Source organism: Ylistrum balloti, unplaced genomic scaffold (genome assembly GCF_031769215.1).
Source record: "Ylistrum balloti isolate Yb309-2 unplaced genomic scaffold, AGI_CSIRO_Ybal_v1 Utg370224, whole genome shotgun sequence".
Taxonomy (NCBI): Eukaryota; Metazoa; Mollusca; class Bivalvia; order Pectinida; family Pectinidae; genus Ylistrum; species Ylistrum balloti.
This window is the reverse complement of record NW_026782187.1, coordinates 46,481-72,186: the sequence shown is the minus strand read 5'-3', so window position 1 is coordinate 72,186 and position 25,706 is coordinate 46,481. Positions and strand designations below refer to the sequence as shown.

The window sequence follows — 25,706 nt, the reverse complement described above, 5'->3', positions numbered from 1 at the left end:
CAAACTCTTTTTATTCTCGAGAGCCATAACTTCCCTCGAGTCGAGTTCGAAGTTCACCGATCTTCAGTTTGGCATCTCCTTGTCGTCCATCTTGGAAATATGCTAATGAGGGGGCGTTAAAAAGAAAACAAAAATAAATTTGCTAAATTCTTACATATCTACATATTTCTAATGCTAACTTAGATTAATATATATTCGAAATACAAAATATCAATATATTGAAAATAATTTCTAAGGCGTAACCAATTTCCCATCATACCCCGAAACTCGCGCCATTTTTATAATTTTCTCGATGTAGGCCTATGTGAAGTGGAGACTCTGTATACTCTCGGAGTGTTCGCTCCCAGCAGTTGTTTGATGCCTACCAGAAAATGTCACTGACTTTGTATGATCTCAATTTGTTTGACTGGCATTGTATGCATTGTCTTGTTCTTTTCTCTTTTTAGGTCCATGATCAAAAGAAAATTGTTAAACACGAAAATGTGGCTAACCCCCCCCCCCACCCACCCACCCTTAACTATCCACCCACCACCGTGTCATTCTTTTATTTTCTGGTAAAAGCAGTTGTTCTTATAGGAATTAGTGCAGTTGTTACCCATCCCTTTAGTAAAGATTAGCCATTGGGCATGGGGATATCTATAATGACAGTTTACGAATTGTGTCTCCCTCAGCTGATCAAGGTAATGTAATCACGAGATCGGGTGTCGATATGTGAAAGAAATCTAGTGTGATAGAGGAACCACCTGGACAGTAGTAGTCCGAATAGCTCTTCCTATCCGGAATTCTATTTTTGCCTTAACAGTTTAAATCGCAGGTAGATGGAGCACTTCGGACTACTTTCCATAAATTATTAAACCATAGACACCAAAATAAGTATAATTGTAATTGATTATAAATGTTTATGTACGATATGGACATTGAGGCTCTAAGCCTGTGTCCATTATTAATCCTATTAAATCTATTGAAAAAACAAGTAGGATGAAAGGTTTGGAAGTAAACTTCTGACAAGTAAATGTAAAACAGATTATGCCGACCAATTATAATTTGTAATATGACCGTCAAAGCGGACCTCCTTAAATTTGTGTGTGATGTGTTTTGTTTCAATACTTTTGTAGAGTGACAGTTTTCCTGTAAAGAGGATATGGATAAAGAAGACATGGAACATAAAAAGTTAAAAGACAGAATACCGCCAGAAGGTGACACTGATTCTGACTCCAATGACGTGAGTATAGACATATAACTATGGTAAATATTAGTCATAATACATAAACAGCTTGACTAGAGAGATCTTCTTCAGCTTGATCAGGTGAGTATAAGACCAGTAAGCCAGAGTTCTCCAGTTCAAATCCATACAGAGACGTTTAAATAAATAATGACCTCAGTTACATGAAATATGAAAAAAATTTAGTTATGTCACTGTGATACTTGTAAACTTTAATCCTTAAATGTCATTAAATGCTATTTTGAATTTTTTTCTCACTTTAGTTAAAAAAAAGATCCCATTCATAGATACATCAAACTAAACTACCTAAGGGAAAATACATTATTTGATAATGAAAGATGCAAGTTGAAAGACATTTTTTTATGTAAATGCTTGGTTTACGATAAGGAGATGTTCTTATGGTTTTCATTTCCAGTAATCTCTTATTGAATACTGTATTTTTCAGGTCAATTTGTCAATTTTTAAAATTTGATCCCCATATTAGCAACGCCAGATTATTGGACTCATTTGCAACCTTAAAAGATTGATAATGCACAATCTCTCAATTGGTGTCTGTACTGTTAGATATTAACAAAAGCCCTTGCATGCTGACAAAGTTCATATAATCCCATAATATTTTTTGCATCAAAGCCATTCATATCATACAAGCATGGTGGCCATTCTAGACTTTGAACCATCACTCAATGACCTGTCAATCCCAGGGTGCAATAGGCTTGATAATACCTGGCTATGCTCTTGAGTAGTATTGTAGTTATTTCACTGAAATCAGTAACAAGAAATGAAAAACGGACTTACCATTATAGAAACGTTCTAGGTTGGCAGTGTGGTGGATTTTTATTTCTGTACTGTGAGAGTTCAAAAGGTTTATCAGTTTGTTATGGAAAATATAACTGTATAAAATTAAGTGGCATTTTAGCTAATACTTGAAACAAGAATTTATACACCCTTAAGAGGTTTTCAGTTTAAAAGAAGGAGAGCAATTCATTTCAAAGTTTAAGACGGTTCTATTAAATTACAAATAAAGTGAGTGCACAAATGCAATGCTGTTTGCAGCTGTATTGCAGAGTTTCAAATGAAATATTACTGGTGCTGGTTATTGAAAATGCTGCTATCAAAGGAAACCTGGAGTAGATATAGGATAGATTCAAAATTATTCAATGTCTCTAACATTTGTGAAATTGTAGGTGATCTATGTGAATCCAGCTGACCATGATGGACCAGATTATGTGCCTACATTGACATCTCGAGACCGGAGAATGAAGAAAAGATGTGTCAAAAAGCCAGCTATGACTGCTGAAGACCGCCATGACCAGATTCTTCGAGGTATGTCTGTGATATGAAATTGATTGGTAGAATAACAAAAGCAGATTATGATCGGTTCAGTTAACACAATTTATATTGTTTTATTTCAGCTTTTAAAGAAGATTTCTTTTGTTAAAAAACCTATTACATGTGACAGAAAATAAAATATTTAAACTGCATTTTTTGAAGCCTTCGTTTTACCTCATTATGTCTTTTCTAATTCCTTCAATTCATTATCTTTTTGGTTAGAAAAGCTTGAAGCTAAATTACAAGGACCAGTATCAGACAATGCCTTAACATGGCATATGAAATAGTGCAGAAAGATTTGTTCAGATAAAAAATTTCCTCTGCCAACTTTCCCAGTTCACCTGACTGAATGTCCTGTAAAGATTTTTATACGCCGCCGGAGGCATTTGTATATTGGCGTCATCTTCTCATTCTGTCCGTCCGTACGTCTATTTTTTGTGAACGCAACTCCGCCTAAACTAATCATCAGATTTTCATGAAACTTGCTCTTTGTCACTTCTACGATGGGTAGATGTCCATGAAGGGGCGATTTTTCGGTTCTTTGATTTTTGTAAGATTCATGCCATTTTCAACTTTGTATCTGTAGCTTGCTCTTAGTGGAGCTTTGTGAACGCAACTCCTCCTAAACTTGCTCAATGTCGCTAATACAACGGTTTGATGTGCATGAAGGGGCGATTTTACGGTTCATTGATTTTTGTAAGATTTATGATACAGACATGTTAAAAGAGATAATTAAAAGGACCAATCTTGATCTTTATATTTTGTGGAGGACTATTTTGTGTCCACGGCACTCTTGTTAAAGTTTGGCAAGTGCTGCAAATATGTTATTTTCATTGTTTATTCTTCTCCAAGTCAAACTAATTTTAAGGTTTTACCCTGGACTTATAAGAATCTCAAATTATTTTTGTTTAAAGAAACAGTAGGAACTTACTAAGAAGTTAACTTACTCTAGCTTTTCTCTACACTTCTGCCTTGAAATATGAATGTAAGACAATACTGATAAAGCTATCATATATCTTAAATCTGTGATTATTGATGAAGTACAAAACATATCTGCTTGAGAGAACTATATTCCAGGTTTGATTTTGACAGTAAATGCCAAATGGAAAACTTTAAACAGAGCACAATTAATTAAATAATTAAAAGTCTACAAAGTTCAATCAATGTTCAAAGTGAATTTTACATCTTATTAATTCTATTAAGTAGTAATATGATGAAAGTTGATGATGATCATGAAATGAACAGAAGCATTAGATATAAAAGGTCCAATTAATGGGAAACTGAGGTGCAATAAAGAGTGTAAAATATGTATTTGTGTTGCCATACATAGATATGAGTACATATAAAGCTCAACAAAAAGCTAAATAGAAAATGTTTAACGTGGCACAATTAACAAAATCCAATTAATGGTATTCTAAAAGTAAAAATCAGAATCAGGTTTAAGTAAAACAATGTCTAGTGTTAAGTTTGTGTAGAAATTAACTACCCAGGTATTAATTAACGAGTGTGAAATTTAAATCACTGACCAGTCACATTCTACATTTGATGTCAATGTATGATATATAAATTTTGTTTATTTTACAACAATTGCGAAACAATTTATTTCAACTGATATTCATCACTCTTGTTGGCTGGAATGTAAGGATGCAAGAGGGGGTCTTACTGTTTTAGGAAACAGTACCTGGGGAAGACCCATCTGGTTAAAATGTTGCTGTGACTAACCATGTCTAGTATGTAAACAACAGTTCAGAACATTGACACAACACAAATGCTTCTGTTTTTCCCTCTGATATCGTTGATTTGCAGAGCAAAATGATCCCATCTTTGTGATAACATGCATAGTGAGTACTTTTCACTGCTAGCTGTAAGGACATATTTGAATGGTGCTTGACCATGGTATCACTTTTTTGATGACCAGTGTAACACTTATCAGTAAACATTGAAATCGTCAAAACCCTTAAGTCGTGTTATCTGGCAGGGAGAATGAAGAAATGAAACAATCAACTTGTAAATATGTTACTGAATACTTAGGTAGATGATTAGGTCTCTAAAAAAACATTTTTCATGGTTAATATTTAAGATGCTGGATTTGACACCGCTGGTATGAGTAAGCAAGAGAAAAAAGAATTTGTGGTGAGTTGTATTTTTTTAAAGAAATTTTAAAGTAATTGTTTGTGTGGTTTAAATTGTTCAGTGCTGAATTTCATTAGTGACATGCATTTGAATATAAGAATTGGCTTTGTCAGTGAGGATCATTGTTTCAATGTAGTGACATTAGTTCTGATTGACTGATGAAAAGTCCATATGCTATTAAATTGCACCAAAGTGATAGTAGTGTGAAGTATCCTTTTACCCCAGGCATTCTGCTTGTATGTAATGAGTATTTCTATAATGTTGTAGAAAGTTATAATGATGTCTAAGGATGAGGCTACACCAACCAAAAAAGTTGTGACAGATGTTACTGGTGATACATTGAATTCCTCAAGTCAGAATGAACACCCTTTTAACAGGTCAGTCAACAATTGTATCAAATTTTAATAAGCTTACATTGTGTTTCACATCTGAATTTGTTTATAAAAAGGGTAAAAAGTTTAAAAAAAAAAAAAAAAGGCTGGGGGAGGGGGACAGTTGCCTTGATATTAATCTGTTGATTACATGTAAGAAATTAAAATTGGTTCTATAGATGATTGGGGGGTGGGAATGGTGATTTTGATAGAAAAAATATTTTGGTGTCATGGTAGTAAGTAGGTGCTTACACAAATTACAAATGGTGGGTGGTTCAAGGGACATAACTCTTGCTGTGTAGTATTAAAAAGGATTTCCCTCAACTCAGTAAAACACAAATAAGTCCAAGTCAAAACCATATGAAACATTCAACTTTTCTGATTGTTCAACTGAGCAGTGTTTCTATGAGCAGGGACATTCTGCAATGAAGATTGACCCTATTTTCATCGACAGTTTACCGGATACATGCCTTATAGCATGATGTGACAGTTATACATCAGTCATAAATAGATAAACACAGTTTATATTTTTATACACTAACAATATCTTTTATTCAAATAAACAGTTATAAGTATGAAACACATAACTTAGTGAAATTTAGTGAAATTGATACCTAAAGTAATATTTTAAAATAATACTGAATAAATACATACTCATGAACATTGTACATTGATATAACATCGATAGCACTGAGCTGGGTTATGAAAAGGTGAAGGCCATAGCAAAGTCACTGAAGCATAACTTTACATGTACAGCGCCATATATAGAGCGTATATATACACCATGAAATGAATAAAACTTGCAGTTTGATTATGTACACATACATCCAATAAATGTATTTAAAATTATGGTTTCTAAGTCTGCAATGGCAATCTAGTATTTTTATTAATCTGCACGGTCACAGTAGTTATCACTTGAAGAAATATATTCCCAAATGAAAAGCTTTGATGTCCTGTTACACCCAAGAACTCTACATAAACAGCTGTATTTTCTCCATCATCGAAACCAAAACTGTCTTCTCTTTTATTGGTTAGGATGCAATGTAGTTTTGTACAAACTATGCATCTAACCCCCTTTTGGAGGAGGAGTAAGCTATTTCAGGGAAATGGATACAAGTGTTTTAAATCACTTTTCCTTCACTTTAGATTCATCAATTTAGCAAACTAAATCAAGTAAGTGATACAGGCCTTATGGGCCTCTTGTTTGTTTTGAAAAACCAATAAATATCAAGTAACTTTTGATACTTTTTACCTCACCCAGTCCAAAGGACCAGTGAGCTTATGTCTTACTGCGGCATACATCATCCATCTGTCTGTCTGTCACCTTTTTATACATATCTCTACTAGTCATGAACAACTGGGCAGATTTTGACCAAATTTGGAAGAAGAGTAAATTTTGTATTAATGACTGTTCTTTGCCCCACTGGGGTTGTAGGGCAGGCTCCAATAGGGAAGATAGAGCAAATTCTTTAAAAAGCCCATAGCCTCCTGAAGGATTCATTGGATTTTGCCCAGATTTGATCTGAAGCATTATTGGGTGAAGGAAAGTTAGTTTTTGTGTAAATTATGGGTCCCTGTAGGAATGATTGAAGTTTGCCTAAATTTGGTCATAATACTTCCTGTACTAAATTGGGATGGGCAGGGCCTGTTCAAGGGGGAAATAGGGCAAATTCATTGAAAAAAACTCTTGTTGGAATTTTTCAGGATTCTTTCTAAATTTGGTATGAAGCATGAATTGCTTGGCTGATCTCCATAGGACTGATGGGAGGGGCCCTATGTAGTAATTCCAGCCAAACAAAGCCAGGTGAACAATACAGGTCCTATGGGCCTTTGTACAGTATTGTCTAAAAATGAAAAGCTTGGGTATTTTAAAAAAGGCATTTAAAAATACCTGTGGTATAGAATGAAAAAAATTGACTAAACCTTTTGATAAATGAAAGCAAACAATGTTTCACTGGGATTTCGAACATTAGGTAACCAAAAAGTATAGGTAAACAGTATTTTGTATACAGGGTTAAGAGTTAAAGGCAAATTCCAAATGGTAGTAAAGTTGAACAAGTGTTAAACACATTAGTTTTGGCGATCAATAGAAAATGCTAATTTTTAGGTCACCTGGCCTGACTACTGGATTTTGACCAAATTTGGTCAGAAGCATCTTTGGTGGAAGGGGGAACAATTTTGTATATATGGTGGGTCTCAGCACCTAGGGGCTTGAGGGGCGTGGTGCTAAAGGGGAAAGTTTATAATCTGATTCCTCCTGTAGAAATGATTGAATTTTGCCCAAATGTAGTCTGTAACATTCCCTGTTTAAGAAGCATCAATTTTGCCAGGCGTGCAAATACATACCCAAAGGGTGTTTTGATATTATTCTATCAAGTAATATTGATAGAAAATGTGTACCTGTTGAAAGAATAAACTTACATTTACAGAAGAGACCATCCTACTGCTGTATCTGATGTTGATTCCATCAATGAGACTCCACAGCCATTGATCAAAGTTGAGCAGTCAACAGTACATCAATCGCCCCTTAATGATGAGGGTAACGATGGTAAATCAAAGAACAAAGCGCAAAGGACCAAGATTGTGACAGTATTTTCCCAGAATAAAGTCAAGAACAGTCGAAACAATCAAGGTTATACAAAAGACAGCAATGATGAAGATGCTGACAAGGAATTGATGTTCCCAAAGGACATGAAGCAGGCTTTACCCATAAAAAATGTAGTGGTGGAGAAACATCAAGTCAAGAAAGGAAGTTGTAAACGGTCAAATACACAGGTAAGAACAAACTACATTTTGAGATCTCTCAAAACATGGCCAATATTTTGTTAGTGTGGTAGTTGTTTTCATATTTTTTAATGGCATCGACAGTAGACAGTTCTATCATATAATTAATGAGATAACTTACCTCCTACTTAAATGAGAGTAAGTATATATAGTAATTATATTGTATCAAAAGTTGAGCAACGTTGATGCTGATAAAAAGAATATAAATTTGAGTGATAATTATAAATGAGAAGTAGGGAGTTAACACTGCATATACCAGCTTCAACATTAGTTAACACAGCATATACCAGCTTCAACATTGGTTGGTCAATAAACAGTATTACTACTGACCAGTTCCACCCATATCAGGCTCATCGGGCAGAATAACATGTAATTTCAGACCCTAAAGTACATAATATGTGGTTCAAAATATGACGAGACTTAACTCTCCGATATGTTGCATCTCTACTATTCTAATTGCCATAGATATGATTTGTTTTTAAATCTTTAGAGTAAATCCTGACATTCTCTTTCAAAATCTCAAATGTTGCTGCATAACTTCCTGACTCTTAACTCTTTTGCATACCGGATATTGTCATTTTGATGACAACTGTGATATTGTAGATACAACTATGCGTTGGTGGGCTTGTTAAATGCCTTATTGTCTACATACCCTTCAAAATATTTGTATCAAAAGGAAAAAGAAGGGGATGGGTTATAGCTCTATGTGAACCCCTGATCACTTTTTATGCCCCCGCCATTTATGGCCGGGGGCATATAGCGTTGCCCATGTCCGTCGCATCCTGTCCCGTCGCGTCCCAAATCAGTATATACCACCTAACAACTTCATTCGGAAGGCAATTTTCATGAAACTTCATACAAATATCAAGTATGGAAAGACCTCATGCAGTGTTGAATTTCTCGGCATTCTAAAAAAAGATGGCCACCAGGGGGAGATAACTCAAAAAGAGGAACATCATCTTATTTCTACATAATTTGGTTTTAAGGCTTAAGGAACTAATATACTCTCTCATTTTTTCCAGAGAACAAAATTCCAAATTCATGTACGTTAAATCAACTTGTCAATTTAAGTATGAAACTTAAGTTGTACATAGTTGCATACAAATTAACAAAATCATCTCTTTCGGACCTTTCACTATTATTTCACATGGGGGGGCGGGGGCATTCATGTCTTACAGACATTTTCTAGTTTTGTAATTTTTTCAAGCTATAAATTGATAACATTTTAAGATTGCAGTGGTTTTTATGCCCCTGCCAAATCAGTATATACCACCTAACAACTATTATTTCTATTATTTCACATGGGGGGGGCGGGGGCATTCATGTCTTACAGACATTTTCTAGTTTCATTTATTGCCTATTCTGACAAAATGTCAGTTATTGTTACTAATGATTCACATAAACATGTAACCATGGTTACTAGAAAGTAGCCAATAGGATGTTATCTCAGCTTTGTAAGTAAAAGTGTATGGTGTTTTATAATTGGAAGTTTTCTATTGACTAGTTTCCCCATAGTAGAAGTGTTGATAATTGTTCATTTTGCTGGCAGTCTTCACTGTTATTGGCATCTGTCACATATTGAAATTACAACACTTTGTTAACTGCTTTTTTTTAATTTGATCTTAACAGATGCTTTTTTAGAGGTCAAGTTCCCCTTGATCTTGGTTGCAGATGAAAAGCAATGCAGGGTAAATTCTATTTCTCCTAGTAGAGCAAATTAAAATAAAGCTTGTTACATCATGAAGGCATAGGAGGCCTTTGAACTCTTGGTGATTATAACCAAAAGATTTACATGATAAATAGGTTTTTATACTTGCATGAAATACTAATTCCACAAGATAATTATTCAGTCTTTATTTCAGGCAAAAAGTGTTGCTGATGAAAGACCCAAGAAGCAGAGAAAGATGGAGCAGTATTCACACATAGTCATCAATGAAGATGTACCGGTTAGTGTTTATACTATGGCTGTCATTGGTAAAGAGTGTAGGCCCAGAATTTCAGAACCTAACCTATAGCTGGATCCTACAAATATTTTACTGTAGCAAAATGCAAAATGCGTCGCTGTTGAGTGGGGTTTATAACAGAAAGGATTATTTAACAGTTGGAAATCAAACAAAAAACAAACCATACGAAAATGTAAAGAAAGTGTGTATATAATGGTAGAGTGAAAGATGATTGCCCAGTTATGTTTTGAATGCTATATTCTGGCAGATCTAGAAGTGTTTCTTATAAAAATAAATGTTCTAAGAAATAAAAAAAAAAGTGTTAAATGTATGTTTGATGGAAACTGAAGGAAGACTCATAAATAATAAAATATATTGTAGAATATATCACCAGATGAAGAAGAAATGATGGAGAAAAGAAAATTTTCTCCGAAGATGGTATCATCCCTCACCACGGAGGATGATGACACACAGCCTCCAGATTCTTCTGATGTTTTGGGGATGGAGGTAATTGGGTCAATCTTTCTCAAATTTCATATGTGGGTTCTGGTTGGTCCCTAGTTGTGCTCATTTGACTTTTGGAGTGATATTGGATTGGTATTTACATATCACAGTCCATTCAAAGGCCTGTTCTTGACAGATTGAAAAAACAAAGCCATAAAGAAGAAGAAAAAAGATTGTTTCATCAGTATAGAACACAAAGTTTGGAAAATTTTGACTGATTTATTTGCTTTACAATAAGAAAATGATAATTGCTTTGTTAGTCCTTATGTTTGTATTGATACTTGTTTTGCAGTCTTCAGAAGAATTGAAGGCTGTCCGAGTGGTCAGTACACCAGAGGAGAAAGATGAAACAACACAGGAAATGGACTACTTTAATTATCAACAATCTAATGTCCAAGTAATCAGATTTTTAATCAGATTTGTTGCTTCATTATCCACTATTCGATGGGGATATTTAGATTGACACAGTGTGTCAGGGTAAGAGGAATTTGGCAGTCTCTATCGGGGAAACATAAGGTGCTGGAGGGCTTTTATTTGGATAAGTGATGCATATTTGGGGTACTACAGAATGCAAGCAGCATATTCTTAATTTAACCTACATTTCATGCTTCAGTGACTTGATTTGTACAATCCATGTGTGGGAAGCAACGAGTGCTGCATGACTTATTCATTCATGTATGATTGATGGAAGTAGGATTGTTCTACAGAATTCTGTGTACAAAGCCTGCTCATGACAGGTATACACTTCGGGGGCAAAGCTTAAAACTGTCACTTCAGGTGTTGATTTCATGGTCGCTGGTCAGAACTTGGGTCTTGATTGTTTAGGTAATGCTGTGATTTTCGGTATATTTCAATCATAATTGACACAAAATAACTTCAGTATTTGGAGTTAAGAGGACATCATTCTGTACAAGGCCATTTTATTTAGTTTCTAGAGGTGATAGGTTTTGAGAAGGGTCGGTTCAGGGAAGTTTCACCGTCTTCAAATATTTCACTTGGTTTACAAATTTTAGGAGAAAATGAAAGTGTTGATTTTGTTCATATCAATATCAAAAGTTCAGAATTATATTGCACTTCTTTTTTTTTCTCTCTGCCTTTTATATATGACTTTAATGAAGAATATGTTTAGCATTTAATAAAAAAAATGTATAGACTGACTTTAATACAAGCTTTCATTTCATAGTATACCTTTAACATACAATAGTGCTAAGCTTGTTGAATCTGGAAACATGTTTGATAACCTCTAACATATCTACTATATCACACTTTATTTGTAGACAATGCACAAACTTAATAGAAAATAAGTTTTAAACTAATACTTTTATTATTCATTTTCTTGAAGAAATAGAGAGTGGAGAGGATTGGGAGTTGTCATAGACAAAGACAATACCTTGTTGTTCATACTACAAAAATGTAAAAAAAAAAAAAAAAAAAAGAAAGAAAATAAAGTAAGTAGATAGCTTTATGTTGGATAAGTCTTAGTTAAATATTGTATTATGTGTTGACACATGAAAAGATTGATATATTTTGGTTGTTGTTTAGGCAGCATCAGTTCCGGACAGTCAAACAACACCACCTCATGAAGATGACAATGTTCAGCATCGATTAGCAGGACATACTCCACCTCCAAGAATATTTCAGCAAATTCACGGTGCAGGTGATGCAGCACCTTACAGAAGGAAAAATAGTTCTACCAAAAGTAAAAATTCAAATGTGTCGCACAATGACAGAAGCTCTGAGGCTACCGCTCCATCTGAAAAAAAAATCTTTAAAACATTGAAGAACAAGATGGTAGAGATGGCTCATATCGTACAAAACAAGTTTTCACACAAGTCTGACAAGGATGGAAAAGGTGATTCTACTGGTGAACCAGACGTTACCAGAGAGGTATTGATATTTTGTTTATACCCTGCCATTTTATGGGATGTAGATGTCTTGAAAACTTAACGGATTTGGTTTGTATTTACCCCATAGTATTACAATATCACCTTTGATACCTGATCAGATTCTGGTTTTCATATGGTTGGGGGGAGGGTGGGGGGGGCAGTATATTCATGTCTGTTAAATATATTCTAAACATTCAAGTTTACGGCTTTAATTTATCCTGGTATGGCTTTTAGCGAAAGAACTTGGCTAAATTTACAGAAAGCATTGAATATCAGACCATGACAGAGAACTGGAAATTGATAATAGTGGTCAGTCTTGTTGTACACCCAATTAACATTATGTTTGTTTTCAATAGGATTCGTCACCTTCACGAGAAACCAACTTTTATGATGTGCCGACCCTTAGAAGACATTACAGGTAAGGTATAGATACGATGTCCTGTGAAGAAAAACAATGTAATTACCATATTGGCTGTAGAACATTTATCCCACCTCAGAACTCAAGGTTTTGATAAGGAGTTCACCATTGAATTCATTTGATCATTACAAGTAATATGCGTGAAAGAGTCCTGAAAAAAAAAAGTAATTTGTGTAGCCACAGGGTTAAGTAGATGTTTTACTGGAATATAACTTAAGAAGGAAAAATGGAATCAATTATATTTGAAGGGAAAAATAGTTGTTGTAGAACAAAAAATATTCTGTATACCAGTAATGTTTTAGGGAATCCTTTCATCAATAGATTTTTATCAGATGAGAAATATGGGCTTCAATTCCATTTATAAAACTTTTAATCCTATTTGACTTCAAGCAAAGTTTTCATTGTTTAGTCATTCTTATCTCTTGTAGAAAAGCAAGGAAGGTATGTATAGCTTTTCTTCAATTTGAGGAAGTATACAATTGACTGTAAAAGATCACAAACTGAATTTTTTCCTCACAGAGATAACAAAACTAAGTTTAATCTGAAGATCCCAATGCTTAAAAAACCCAATAAAATATGGCTGATACACGCATTATGTTTAAGAAAAAAAGAAAAGTAAAACAAACCATCCTTTTGGATATTAGATAAGCCTTTGTTGGAAAATTGTGCTCATTGGAATGAAATGACTACATGACAGGTGACACCTAGATATCCATTTTATGCTCCTGATGCTGGGAGTGTACAGTCCTACACCAAGGTTATCCTCCAGTTGATGGAAATCTACAGCCGTAAACTGACGGAGGTTCAGACCATGGCCGCTGAAATGATAGCCTGGGGTGATCCAGTGAAGTGTGGCCGCCATATGGAAAAGACACTAGACTTTGCTCCAGTCAGCCGAACAAGACAGTGTGTATCAATTCATTACAAATTCTGCCCATTGTCATGAAATACATGTTCATAGGCATACCTAATATTCAGTGATTGTTGCACAATTATCCATTTCATATAAGGTTTATGACAAGTCTTCCAAATTTTTCATTTAACCAAGCCTCTGTCAAGTTTCATGACCTACAGATGTTAGAAATATAATTTTACGTTCTGTTTATCTAATGACATTAAAAAATTTTGAAGATATTTGTGAAAACAACATATATTTAAATGAAAATAAATTCTAAATTAGTAATTCATTATCACTTCCCTTGGTGACGTCACATATGATAGAATGAAGATTATGACATTATGATTTAAACATTTAAGAACCTTTACTCAATTACACCTCTGCTAAAGATTGATACATATTAATTTATAGGTATTGTTTCACCGATAACAAGACAATTAGGTGGTGGAAGTTAGCATTTAACCACCAGGAAAAGGATCTAGATTAATTTTAGATCTTTTGAAAAATAAATGAAAATGAGAAGATTTATAGAAGTGGTAGGGGATTTAGCCCAATATGATGAGGTGGTGATATCACCAGAATATTAACATATTAATGTAAACAATTCTTGTGATAATTATTCTATATATATCAATATGGAAATATTTCTAAGCATCTAAAATGTTGGAATCTAAACTGATTTAGGTTCTGTTTCTAGTAGTAATTAAGACAAAAATACCTTTTCTATTAATTTTCAGAAATCTGTATAAGGAGGAGAGTTCAGAGGAAGATGAGTTTGTACCGTACAAGCCAAAAATAACCATGCCAAAGAAACTTGTGAAGCTTAAAGGCAGTCATTCCAAAATAAAGGAGGACCCAAACTATGTTCCAAAGCACAGTGAGGACAAAGAAAAGTCTTTGCATGACACAGAAACGCAACCTTTTGGTGACCATGTGGAAAAGATTGTAGATGAGGCTGATGTATTAGATAACACATACCCAGTTGCTCCGAATCATCAAAGACATGAACCAAAAATAGAGGATCCAGACAGTATGGTTAGGTCTGATGTGGATGTCTGTCTGTCTGTTGAGAAACGAAAAAATCAGCCACGCATAAAAAGAGGAGATAAATCTGATGGCGAGCAAATGACTGATAAACCAGACACTGGTTTTAGTGGTAGAAAAGCAACTTTACCTGTTACCGGTCAAGTCAGGCCTGTGCGCAGGACAATATACACAGACATCCCCACAAATCCTAAGGCTGTGAAAAACAAAGAGCTTTCAGATATATACAGCTTATCGGATGACAATAGTGGCGAAGAATTTCTTTCTCTGAAAAGAAGTGGCGGGAACTACCGAAAGACAAGAAATAGACATGCAAAGCTTCAAAGGAAATTGTTAGAGAGATCTGATAGTGGGTTCTCTGTAGAAAGTGCCCGATCAGATGATGAAAATGATGATGCAAAACATTCAGGAAAGACTGTACAACAAAGAGTTCCTTCACCATTGAGAAGGATAAGGTTACCCAGTCCTCCTGACTTTCAGTCTGAATCATCCATGGACAGTCTCAGTCAGCAGTCTGCAGCCATGATCAATGCCCAGGGAGAACTCTATTCTACTCAGGTCTGTCTACAGCGGGAGAGAGCAAAAACAAGAAAGCCAGTTTCAAAAACAACCCAAAAGGATAACATATACAGTATTGAAGAGGAGGCAGAAAGTGTGGTGAAGCCAAAGAAAAGGAAGCAAATGCCATCTGGCCAGAGTCAAAAGGAGTTCAGCAAGCTTACAAAAGGAAGTAGTATTGACAGTCATTCTGATAAATCTAATGATTCTGCGGAGACGCAGGAATATACTGGGCAAAGCTCTCCTTCTGTCAGTGAAAAATCCAAGGAGGAACTACCAATTTTACGGGAGGAGCCAACCCTTGTTGATGATATGGTAACTCCAACAGACTCTCCTGAAGGTGGAGACCAAACAGAAAAAATGGAAAGTCAGTCACCAAACTTCAAAAAGGGACGAGGCTCAAAGAACTTGAAAATAGGGAGATTTCTTTCTGATGAATGTGATAAAGAAGTTTCCTTCAAAGATTTATCTGAGGTTACAGATTTAGAGAACATTGCTCCTGCATTCTCCATGTGGGAGCCTCCACAACAAACATCGATTAATATAGAAGCTATTAGGAGGAGGAAAAGGACTCAGAAAGAGGAGAAGAATGTACAGAAAAAAAGGAAAGAAGAACTGGTAAGATTAAATGATGTTAAATAGACTGAGCTATGTAAGGTTTCATGTTTACAAAACTCAATTCTCATTTATTGCTTTATGAAACTTGCATGTGATGTCACAAAATATGTATATATTGTTAATGAATGCAGTTGACATGTGTGATGAACAGAATTTTTTCATCAGGAGAGCAACGTCAATAAAACAGAAGTTCTTTTATCAAAACCAGTAAAAGATTTAAATGTGATGTTTTAATGACTACACGATCACTTTATCTTATAACACAACCAGTAAAAGATGTAAGTGTGATGTTTCAATGACTACACGTTCACCTTCATCAAACAAATGACCAGGGTGAAGGGTAACATTTTTGTAACACTTAAATATTTTACAGATTGTGTTACAAGAAATTAGAATAATCTTTTAAAAAAGTCAGTTTTCACTTGATGTTTAGATGACATGCTTTTTACTTTTATAAAATACACAACTTAATCAAAACAATGACAGTTACATGATAGTTCAATCAGAAGATGTAATACCAGGTGAAAGTCTTTGGTGTGTGGTTTGATTCCTACCTGAGGCAGATTTATATTTCATAGGTGAAGATCTGAGGTGTGATGTTTGATATCTACATGGGACAGGTTTATATTTCTCAGGTTAAGATCTGAGGTGTGATGTTTGATACCTACATGGGACAGGTTTATATTTCTCAGGTTAAGATCTGAGGTGTGTGGTTTGATTCCTACATGGGACAGGTTTATATTTCTCAGGTTAAGATCTGAGGTGTGATGTTTGATACCTACATGGGACAGGTTTATATTTCTCAGGTTAAGATCTGAGGTGTGTGGTTTGATTCTTACCTGGGACAGGTTTATGATTCTCTGGTGAAGATCTGAGGTGTGTGGTTTGATTCCTACCTGAGGCAGATTTATATTTCTCAGGTTAAGATCTGAGGTGTGTGGTTTGATTCTTACCTGGGACAGGTTTATGATTCTCTGGTGAAGATCTGAGGTGTGTGGTTTGATTCCTACCTGAGGCAGATTTATATTTCTCAGGTTAAGATCTGAGGTGTGTGGTTTGATTCTTACCTGGGACAGGTTTATATTTCTCAGGTTAAGATCTTAGGTGTGTGGTTTGATTCCTACCTGAGGCAGGTTTATATTTCTCAGGTTAAGATCTGAGGTGTGTGGTTTGATTCCTACCTGAGGCAGGTTTATATTTCTCAGGAGAAGATCTGAGGTGTGTGGTTTGATTCCTACCTGAGGCAGATTTATATTTCTCAGGAGAAGATCTGAGGTGTGTGGTTTGATACCTACCTGAGGCAGATTTATATTTCTCAGGTTAAGATCTGAGGTGTGTGGTTTGATACCTACCTGAGGCAGGTTTATATTTCTCAGGTGAAGATCTGGGGTGTGTGGTTTGATTACTACTGAGGACTGTTTGTGTTTCTCAGGAGACTGATATCATTGACTGTGATATTTTCATTATGTCTTTGCATTGGGCAACACAATTTAACAAGATTGCATGTTACAGGCATTCACAGAGTTACCTGTCAATAATTCAAAAAGGCTGTATGTCAAAATAGCCCGAAGTCAAACTGAACAAATGAAATGTATGGTTGCCTGATTGATATGTAGGTTATCACTGATTACGTCGCCTCCATAGTGAAAACTATGTCTTAGATGTGAAGTCAACAGTCAGGACTTCACTTGAACAAACAAATGATAATTTCTATCTTCATTGTTATATTTTGTTTGCAATGTTGGAACTTAATAAGTGTCATTGTTATACAGATATCCCTTGTGCCATGTCCGCTGTGTAATGTGCCTTTCCCACAGGACCAAATAGAGGCTCACGCAGCTGAATGTGAAGGAAACGAAGTGACCAATTGTAAGTTTGAACAATTTTATAGCCAGATATAAACATTGTTAACTAAGACAGCATAAGTTTGTAATTGTTATTTATATTTCCACAATTCTTATACTTTTCAGCTGATAGTGCTGCTATTCAGCACAATAGTGCAGAGTATGATGACGCTGATTTTGATGCAAGTCCTTCAGGAATGCTAGCAGGGGGAATGATGGATTTTTTCAAGAACAGCCAGAGTCCACAGCAGGCAAACTCCCCTTCACCCCAGAAACGTCGGACAGTTGCCAATAGTGAGTCATATCTTCCAGATTTTACAGTCCAGCAACCTTGAAATTTAAGGATATTGAGAAGCTGAACTTTGAAGTTTTGCATTTATATGACTTTCTCATGCTCCGTTTTTCATAAGATACAAATGCTAATCCAATCAAACTTGGAATAAAGGCACATTAGTAGTATGGATATCTGCATCCTGCAAATAGAAACTTAATTAAAAAATTCATATTTTGAGAAACGACTTTAAAGTCTTTATGCCTTATTCAATTCACTCTTTAGATTTATATTATAGTCATATTGAAACATCAGATGAGCTTCAAATTTTCCTCTCCTTCTTCAGACAGAGGAAGACTTGAAATGATATAGAGAAGGGGGCTAAAAATTGAAAAATTACAAAATTATCATTTCATATTCAAAAATGCATCAAAATTTAACCTTGACAATGTATCTTAAGTGTTTACATATGATTGGTTAAAATTACCTTGTTTAAAAAGAGAACATTAGTGCATTTTCATTTTTATGAATACTGATTTACTTGTTGCAGAATTGACAGGGGAGATAACCGAGCAGGTTATAAGGTTTGTATTGCAAATTTTTCAGTCACAAAAACCTATAGAATAAAATGTGCTCAGTCGCCTAAAATAAGTTGTCATTCCTTTTTATTCTAAACATTTGAAAAAGTCTTTTTTCTTCACCCTTAAATATAAGGGTATAAGTCATATGTAAGTGATAGTTGCACTTCATTCTATCAGTGATTGTGTTAATATCACGCAATGATTGAAAACAAACATGGGTGTGTTCATTACAAAATTGATAACTTAACTATCCAACAGGAAGATGATGACGTGTTACCTGTGTGATGAAAAGTTACCAGCAGGACAAGAATATGACAACCACATCGAAATTTGTTTAATGGAAGCACAACAAAGACAGGCTGAGGCTGATGCCCGAGGATACTTGGGAACAAGTAATTCTGCTGTTACTCCAGAGAAAAGGTCAACAAGGTCAAGAATGAAAGAGGAACAAGGAAGCAAATTACTGGGACGACTGGACCAAGTGCAGCACCAGACTGAAGGGTACACATCAGGTCTAGTGTAGACTGAATCTCTCTGTCACACAAGATAAAAAGTTTGATGCCAAAACCTACATAAATGTTAGATGAGATTTGTTAGATATTCATTTGACTTGATGCTTGCTTGAAGTTGTATTGATCTGGCAGTGTTACTGTTTAAAGCATGTGAAGTTACCACTGTATTTGGTTGTTGTTGTATTACACAATTTCAACCTGTTAGTGGATGTAATTGAGAGCAAGAAACTAAGTTTGTTCCATCCATGATGGTTTTTAACAGGAAGTATAAAACTAGGACAGTGGACTGTGTGTTAGAAAAATAGCAATGAATGTAGTTATTTAACCTCATTTGGTAGGTGCCAAGACAATCTTGGATCTTTCATAGTTGATGTGAGGACACAATGTATGAACAGAAGCCGGAACATTTAGTGTATTTTCTAGTCCAGGTCACAAAAAACAGCTTGTTTTGATTTCCTCTGCTATATGCACATTTAAGATTATGCTAAAAACTTCAACAAAAGTATGCAGGTATTCTTGATATGAAAAACATTACTGGAAAGTTTCAAATGACTGAAGATTACTTATATGCTGAACGTGCAATATTGATGTGGTTTGTTTGAAATTTAAATGTTTTTTATGTTTAATTTTATTACAGAGACTGAAGAAGAGTTGTGCACACTGGGTAGTTTAATCAGGTAATGTTTCCATCAAGATCTGAAAGAAATAGATCTCTGAAGAAATAGCTGGTTAATTAAGTGGCATCACTTCATTATTTGCACTGCAATTGATCAAATGATGCTTATACTAACTTTTAAATGACATAAAAATATTAGTTTCTATCCTTGAATCATTTATATCTTGATTTTGACAAGAATGTTTTATTAGCAAAAAGTATATTCTCTAACATTCTAGCTGTCATCTTGACATTTTATTTGGTAACATGAGTGGACTCTGAATTCCTTTGTGTTGTTTTAAACATGCCTTTGTTCATGTTTAGACAGTAAGGTACTATACAGAAGGCTATTTTTTCTTTTCCACTCACCATCTGAAGATCCACATTTGTCTGTGATCTGGTGCGGACCGTCTTTAAAAAGATTTTACTTTATTTCTTGAGAAGAACTTGATGGACAATTCTCAAATTTTGCATGTATGTTCCACTTTGTCCCATCTTTTGCATTGTCCCATTTTTGGCCTGATATGAAAAGAAAATGGAAAAGGAAAAAGTTAGTACCTAGTTGTGCAGACTCCATTTTGAGATCTGTCAGAAAACAAGATGGCAGACATCTGACCATCTTGACTTTTGATAGTCATAATTTGTTATTGTTGTTCTGGAGAAGTCATAGATGGAACTTTGTAAAGGAAGTTTTGATGTATAAAGTTAGCAGCAAGCACTGAGGAAAGAATAGAAAAGAAGGGGAAAGATCTTAGTTTTTAATGTACCGATAAAGACCCAACAATGGTTTGCGCCAAGATCCTTATGAGATCTGTTGTTGAGCTTATTTTCCAATGGATATTGCTGTTACTTCAAACATTTTAGTTGAATACACAAAATAATTCTTATTTTTAACAAACCAGGTCTGAAGGACCATTGAGCACCCATCCTTTGTTCAGTAAATTCTTTCCTAAAATTTGCCAGAGTAATCATAAAAGACTTTCAATTTTGACCATATTTTGTCAGAAGCATCTTGTGAAGGGATTAATTCTGTGTAAGTGGTAGGTCTCTGAGTATAAAGGTGGGGCCTAGAAGTTATTTAAAATCCTTCTTCTGTAGGAGTGATTGTGTTATGTCCAAATTTGGTCCGAAGCATTCTTGGGTGAAAGGAATACAACTTTGTATAAATGTTTGGTCTCAGGGTCCACAAGGCTAGAAGGGTTGAGACCCAATAGGGGAAATAGAGTTATTCTTCTTCTGTAGGAATGCCTGAATTATGTCCCAACTTGGTGTGGAGCATCAGTGGATTAAGAGGAATTAGTTATCCCACTCACAACTTTTTTTTTTTTTTTTAATATTGTAGTTTCTTTTCTGATGCTGTCAAGTAGATAAGGTGTAAGAGATGTTTTAAAAGACGTTGGTTTATTTGAAGTATTTGTCATTACAGGAAGAAACCTGGAAAAGAAAACAAGACACACGTCATTACTAGAGAGTATGGTTTGGAAACTGAGAGCAGCTACACTGATTCTTCCTCATCAGATTGGGACCAACCATCCCAACCAATATCTAGAACCAGTCAATCACAGAAATCTGGACATAAAACGAGCCATTCGAAACAGTCCACCTATGGAACCAACAACCTACCTGGAGACTGGACTATAGAAGAACTTACAAGTTCCCCTCTAAAAACATTTGTTCCTATAAATGTACAGGAGAATCCAGAAGGTTTTATAAATCAGTTTGACAATGCCAAGAGGCGTTTTGAGAACAGGGTACAGACAAAAACAAAAGTTCATCAAAAAGGTAAAAAAAGAAGGAAACGGAAGAAAAGAAAAACAACTGCCAACAAACCGACTGCTAAAAGAAGGAAATTAGATAATGCTGAAACTCTTTATATATGTTAATTAGGGAAATCCCAATTTGTACAGCACCATTGTCTACTTCTCTTAAAGTAATGGTAATGTATGTGTAGGGAAATCCCAATTTGTACAGCACCATTGTCTACTTCTCTTAAAGTAATGGTAATGTATGTGTAGGGAAATCCCAATTTGTACAGCACCATTGTCTACTTCTCTTAAAGTAATGGTAATGTATGTGTAGGGAAATCCCAATTTGTACAGCACCATTGTCTACTTCTCTTAAAGTAATGGTAATGTATGTGTAGGGAAATCCCAATTTGTACAGCACCATTGTCTACTTCTCTTAAAGTAATGGTAATGTATGTGTAGGGAAATCCCAATTTGTACAGCACCATTGTCTACTTCTCTTAAAGTAATGGTAATGTATGTGATGATTACAATTAGAATGTGCTTGAATGATAAAAATTTATATTCTTTGAAAGTAATTCAAGGTCACAGAGTTATTGAAGTTATGAAAGTTTCAGATGACCATCTTCAATATTGATACATTGAGTGACTGTGATGAAAGGCTTTTCAAACTTCTTAGATCATCTGAGACAAAGTCTCATGGTGAACTATTGCAATGACCTTTTGCCTGGTGTTGTACATCATTGACTTTCCACATTTTCTCTGTAAATCTCCACAACAGATTCAATGAAATTTTGAAGAAGCCGCTGATGGCGAAAGAAGTACCAAAATTGTAAATTAAACGGTCCCAACCCCCAAGGTCAAATTGATAGAAACTGCAAAAATCTTCTCAATACCTATATATGCTCCTTGTGGATGGAAAAACTCTTTAGATGCTTTACCAAAATTGTGAATTTCTTAACCCCCAGGGTCTCACATTTCCACCTGGGAAAGGGGTAAAATTTACTATAGTTTATTTAGGAAAATTACATTTTTAAGCATAATTTGCTTATTTGAAATAGTTCAAACTTGGTAAGAATTATTAGTATAAGATGAGTTTGGCAATATGTACACATTTACACTGGCAAAAAAGGTCAAATTGACTCAAATTTGAAAGATCTCAGTATCCCAATATGATAGAATGTATCAAATGCTGTCCAATGGATGGAAGAATTATATAGGAAATTTACATTTTTGAGTGTGATTTCTTTTAATCGAAACATGTTTAGAAGCCTTAGTATGGGACAGCAGTTAATGTTATGCACAGTTTACATTAGCATTACATGTACAATGTAGTTTTATCTTACATTTTTAACAAGATTTTTGTATATATTACTATGACATCTTACAAGAATTATCGTAACTCATGTGACTACTAAGGCCCCTGGGCTTCTTGTTCAAATAAATTATCAAAATTTCTGTTCATTGTTAAGAAGTCAAATCTACTTGAAATGTTGAAACATCAAGTCTATTTTCATGATGAAATTACTTTAAAGTTGACTCAAGATTACAATTGCCAAATCTTTTCTAAAAGATGGATTTAAGATGTTTCCATGTCTAGATACGTATCATCAGTACCTCATTTCACTAGCCATTTATATACTGTGGCTATTATCAGAGCTCTTGAGCATCTTTCGTTTTGAAGGCACGGTGAATACGAAGTTTTTGATCCTCCTATGTCTTCCCATGCAAAACATTCATTTTGATCAATGGAGCCTTGAATTTTACCCCAAGAGCGCACATTGCTGTATCTGCTTGTATCTCTGAAACGTTACTAGAGATGACCAGAATTTTCTAAAGCCAACCGAAATAAGCATCTCTGTATCCAAGGCGACAGCATTCAAAGTTTTTACCTGATTGACAAATGTACAAAACTGAAGCCAAATGTAATTTCATATTGGAAGCCATTGCAGTTCCAATTTTTTGACTCACAAACGGCGATAATAATTCGTTAATATTGTTTTGGATATGACAAATTTATTGCCATAGAAAATATAATATTAGTTCTTTGTCATATTGTTTGATGAGACCTATTCTGAAAACATAATAGTTAAAACATTTATGGGATCAAAGTGATAATACATGATTATTACACATGCATCTTACAATTGACAAAAAAGAAAGAAAAAAAAGTGCAATGAATTCGAAGTGAATTCAACCTAAACACGTGTTTTTAGAAGAGATGATATCGTACTAGCTAACTATTGATCCCATGTTGTTGAGTTTTAGTTTGGATTATCATAGTATAAATATGTTCTTTATTGTTAACTTCCAGTTGGATCAATGTGTTCATCATTGTTTTCATCATTGTTAACTTTTGAAAATAAATGCTTTTGTTTTCAATTAAATCTTTGCTGTTTTCTGTTGGCGGCAAATTAATTAACCAGATATATTTGTAAGCCTTTCGAATACATCTCTGCAAAAATGTTTTTGACTTAATTATCAACAAAATCTTACATGAAATCAGCATGCTACACTTATTGTGTACTATACATGATCTTAGTATGACTTAACTAAGTTTCATGATCCTAGTTTAAATGCATATGAAGTTATGCCCGAGACACAAAATTTTGACAAAGGGAAGTAACTCTAATTGAGAGCCTTGTGTTTGGTACATTGCACTCATTTGAAGAAGTGAAGATCAAGTGATTCGGATTTTGGTTTCTGCTTCATCGACGACACCCGTAATGTAAGGCTTGGTCAATGAAAATAATGTCACTTTCTCAAAATGGGAATCAGAGCAGTGACGAGAAAATCAATGGACATGATGATAAAGAACATTAAACATCAAATCCATATCGAACAAATAAATGACACATTTCACAATAAGGTGACAACCATTTACTTTGTTATTGCAATCACTATCATTGATTTAAACACAATCCAAGCGTATACAGTTAGGTTTACATATAAATCTTAAACCTGACTCCGAAATACCATATGGGCTAATGATATGCAACCTTACGTACAAATGATAATATAACGACACCGTAAAAAGTGCTAGCAACGTATACACTTAGTAATGTAAATGTAGTAACATATCACCCCGTTCATTACTAAGGTACACGTGTAGAAGAAATGGAGTGTTGTATCCTATTTGCTTTAAGAATCAAGATTTTTGTTAAAATGGATCATTCACAAAAACATTCTGCTGAAAGACAATCGTTTAAACGATTAGCGATGAAAAACAAACACAGGTAACAATTGAATCACCAACTTCACCAATCGATCAAATCGATGGTATCGATGACCGATCGGTCTGTCAGGGTGTGCTAGGGCCATCACGATACACAGAAGAAAAATAAACTTGTCGTGGTATTTTGCAAAGAGGTAGGCACGACTTAAAATATCATAAACAACGAGTTAACAGTTAGAAATCATTAACCTGTACACTGTTAATCGATCATCATCATCATCATCATCACCATCACCATAATCGTCATCATCATCGTCATCGTCATCACCATCATCATCATCATCATCATCATCATCGATATCGTCATCACCATTATCATCATCATCATCATCATCATCATGGTATCTAGTAGATAGGCTTAACCAGACAAGATAAGTGGTGATGATAGCCAGGTTGATATGCCGAGAGAGAGTAATCAATGAATGAGGATCTACTAAATACTGTTAAAGGACGTTATGGAACATAGATACTGTTAAAGGACGGTATGTAACATAGATACTGTTAAGGACGTTATGGAACATATATATTGTTAAAGGACGTTATGTAACATAGATACTGTTAAAGGACGTTATGGGACATATATATTGTTAAAGGACGTTATGTAACATAGATACTGTTAAAGGACGTTATGTAACATAGATACTGTTAAGGACGTTATGGGACATATATATTGTTAAAGGACGTTATGTAACATAGATACTGTTAAAGGACGTTATGGGACAATATATATTGTTAAAGGACGTTATGCAACATAGATACTGTTAAAGGACGTTATGTAACATAGATACTGTTAAGGACGTTATGGGACATATATATTGTTAAAGGACGTTATGTAACATAGATACTGTTAAAGGACGTTATGGGACATATATATTGTTAAAGGACGTTATGTAACATAGATACTGTTAAAGGACGTTATGTAACATAGATACTGTTAAGGACGTTATGGGACATATATATTGTTAAAGGACGTTACGTAACATAGATACTGTTAAAGGACGTTATGGGACATATATATTGTTAAAGGACGTTATATAACATAGATACTGTTAAAGGACGTTATGTAACATAGATACTGTTAAAGGACGTTATGGGACATATATATTGTTAAAGGACGTTATGTAACATAGATACTGTTAAAGGACGTTATGTAAC

The 25,706-nt window shown here is 34.7% G+C and overlaps 1 protein-coding gene across 3 annotated transcripts; it reads left to right on the top strand.

Moving 5' to 3' along the window:
* Window positions 1-310: 310 nt before the first annotated feature.
* Window positions 311-23,606, top strand: LOC132551873 (uncharacterized). 3 transcript variants are annotated; one of them, XM_060216016.1, is made up of 20 exons: window positions 311-385; window positions 1,116-1,222; window positions 2,407-2,545; window positions 4,632-4,684; window positions 4,952-5,061; window positions 7,485-7,830; window positions 9,702-9,785; window positions 10,164-10,289; window positions 10,579-10,683; window positions 11,829-12,173; window positions 12,529-12,590; window positions 13,019-13,031; window positions 13,288-13,496; window positions 14,226-15,708; window positions 17,481-17,577; window positions 17,679-17,846; window positions 18,374-18,407; window positions 18,663-18,916; window positions 19,554-19,593; window positions 20,998-23,606. In XM_060216016.1, exons 2-20 carry the CDS (start codon window positions 1,142-1,144, stop codon window positions 21,452-21,454), a joined length of 4,206 nt encoding a protein of 1,401 aa, XP_060071999.1. In that variant the 5' UTR covers window positions 311-385; window positions 1,116-1,141; the 3' UTR covers window positions 21,455-23,606. The 3 variants fall into 3 exon arrangements, with proteins under 3 accessions (XP_060071999.1, XP_060072001.1, XP_060072000.1); XM_060216018.1 differs by having other exon boundaries at window positions 18,663-18,905; window positions 20,998-21,043; XM_060216017.1 differs by having other exon boundaries at window positions 354-414.
* Window positions 23,607-25,706: the final 2,100 nt, after the last annotated feature.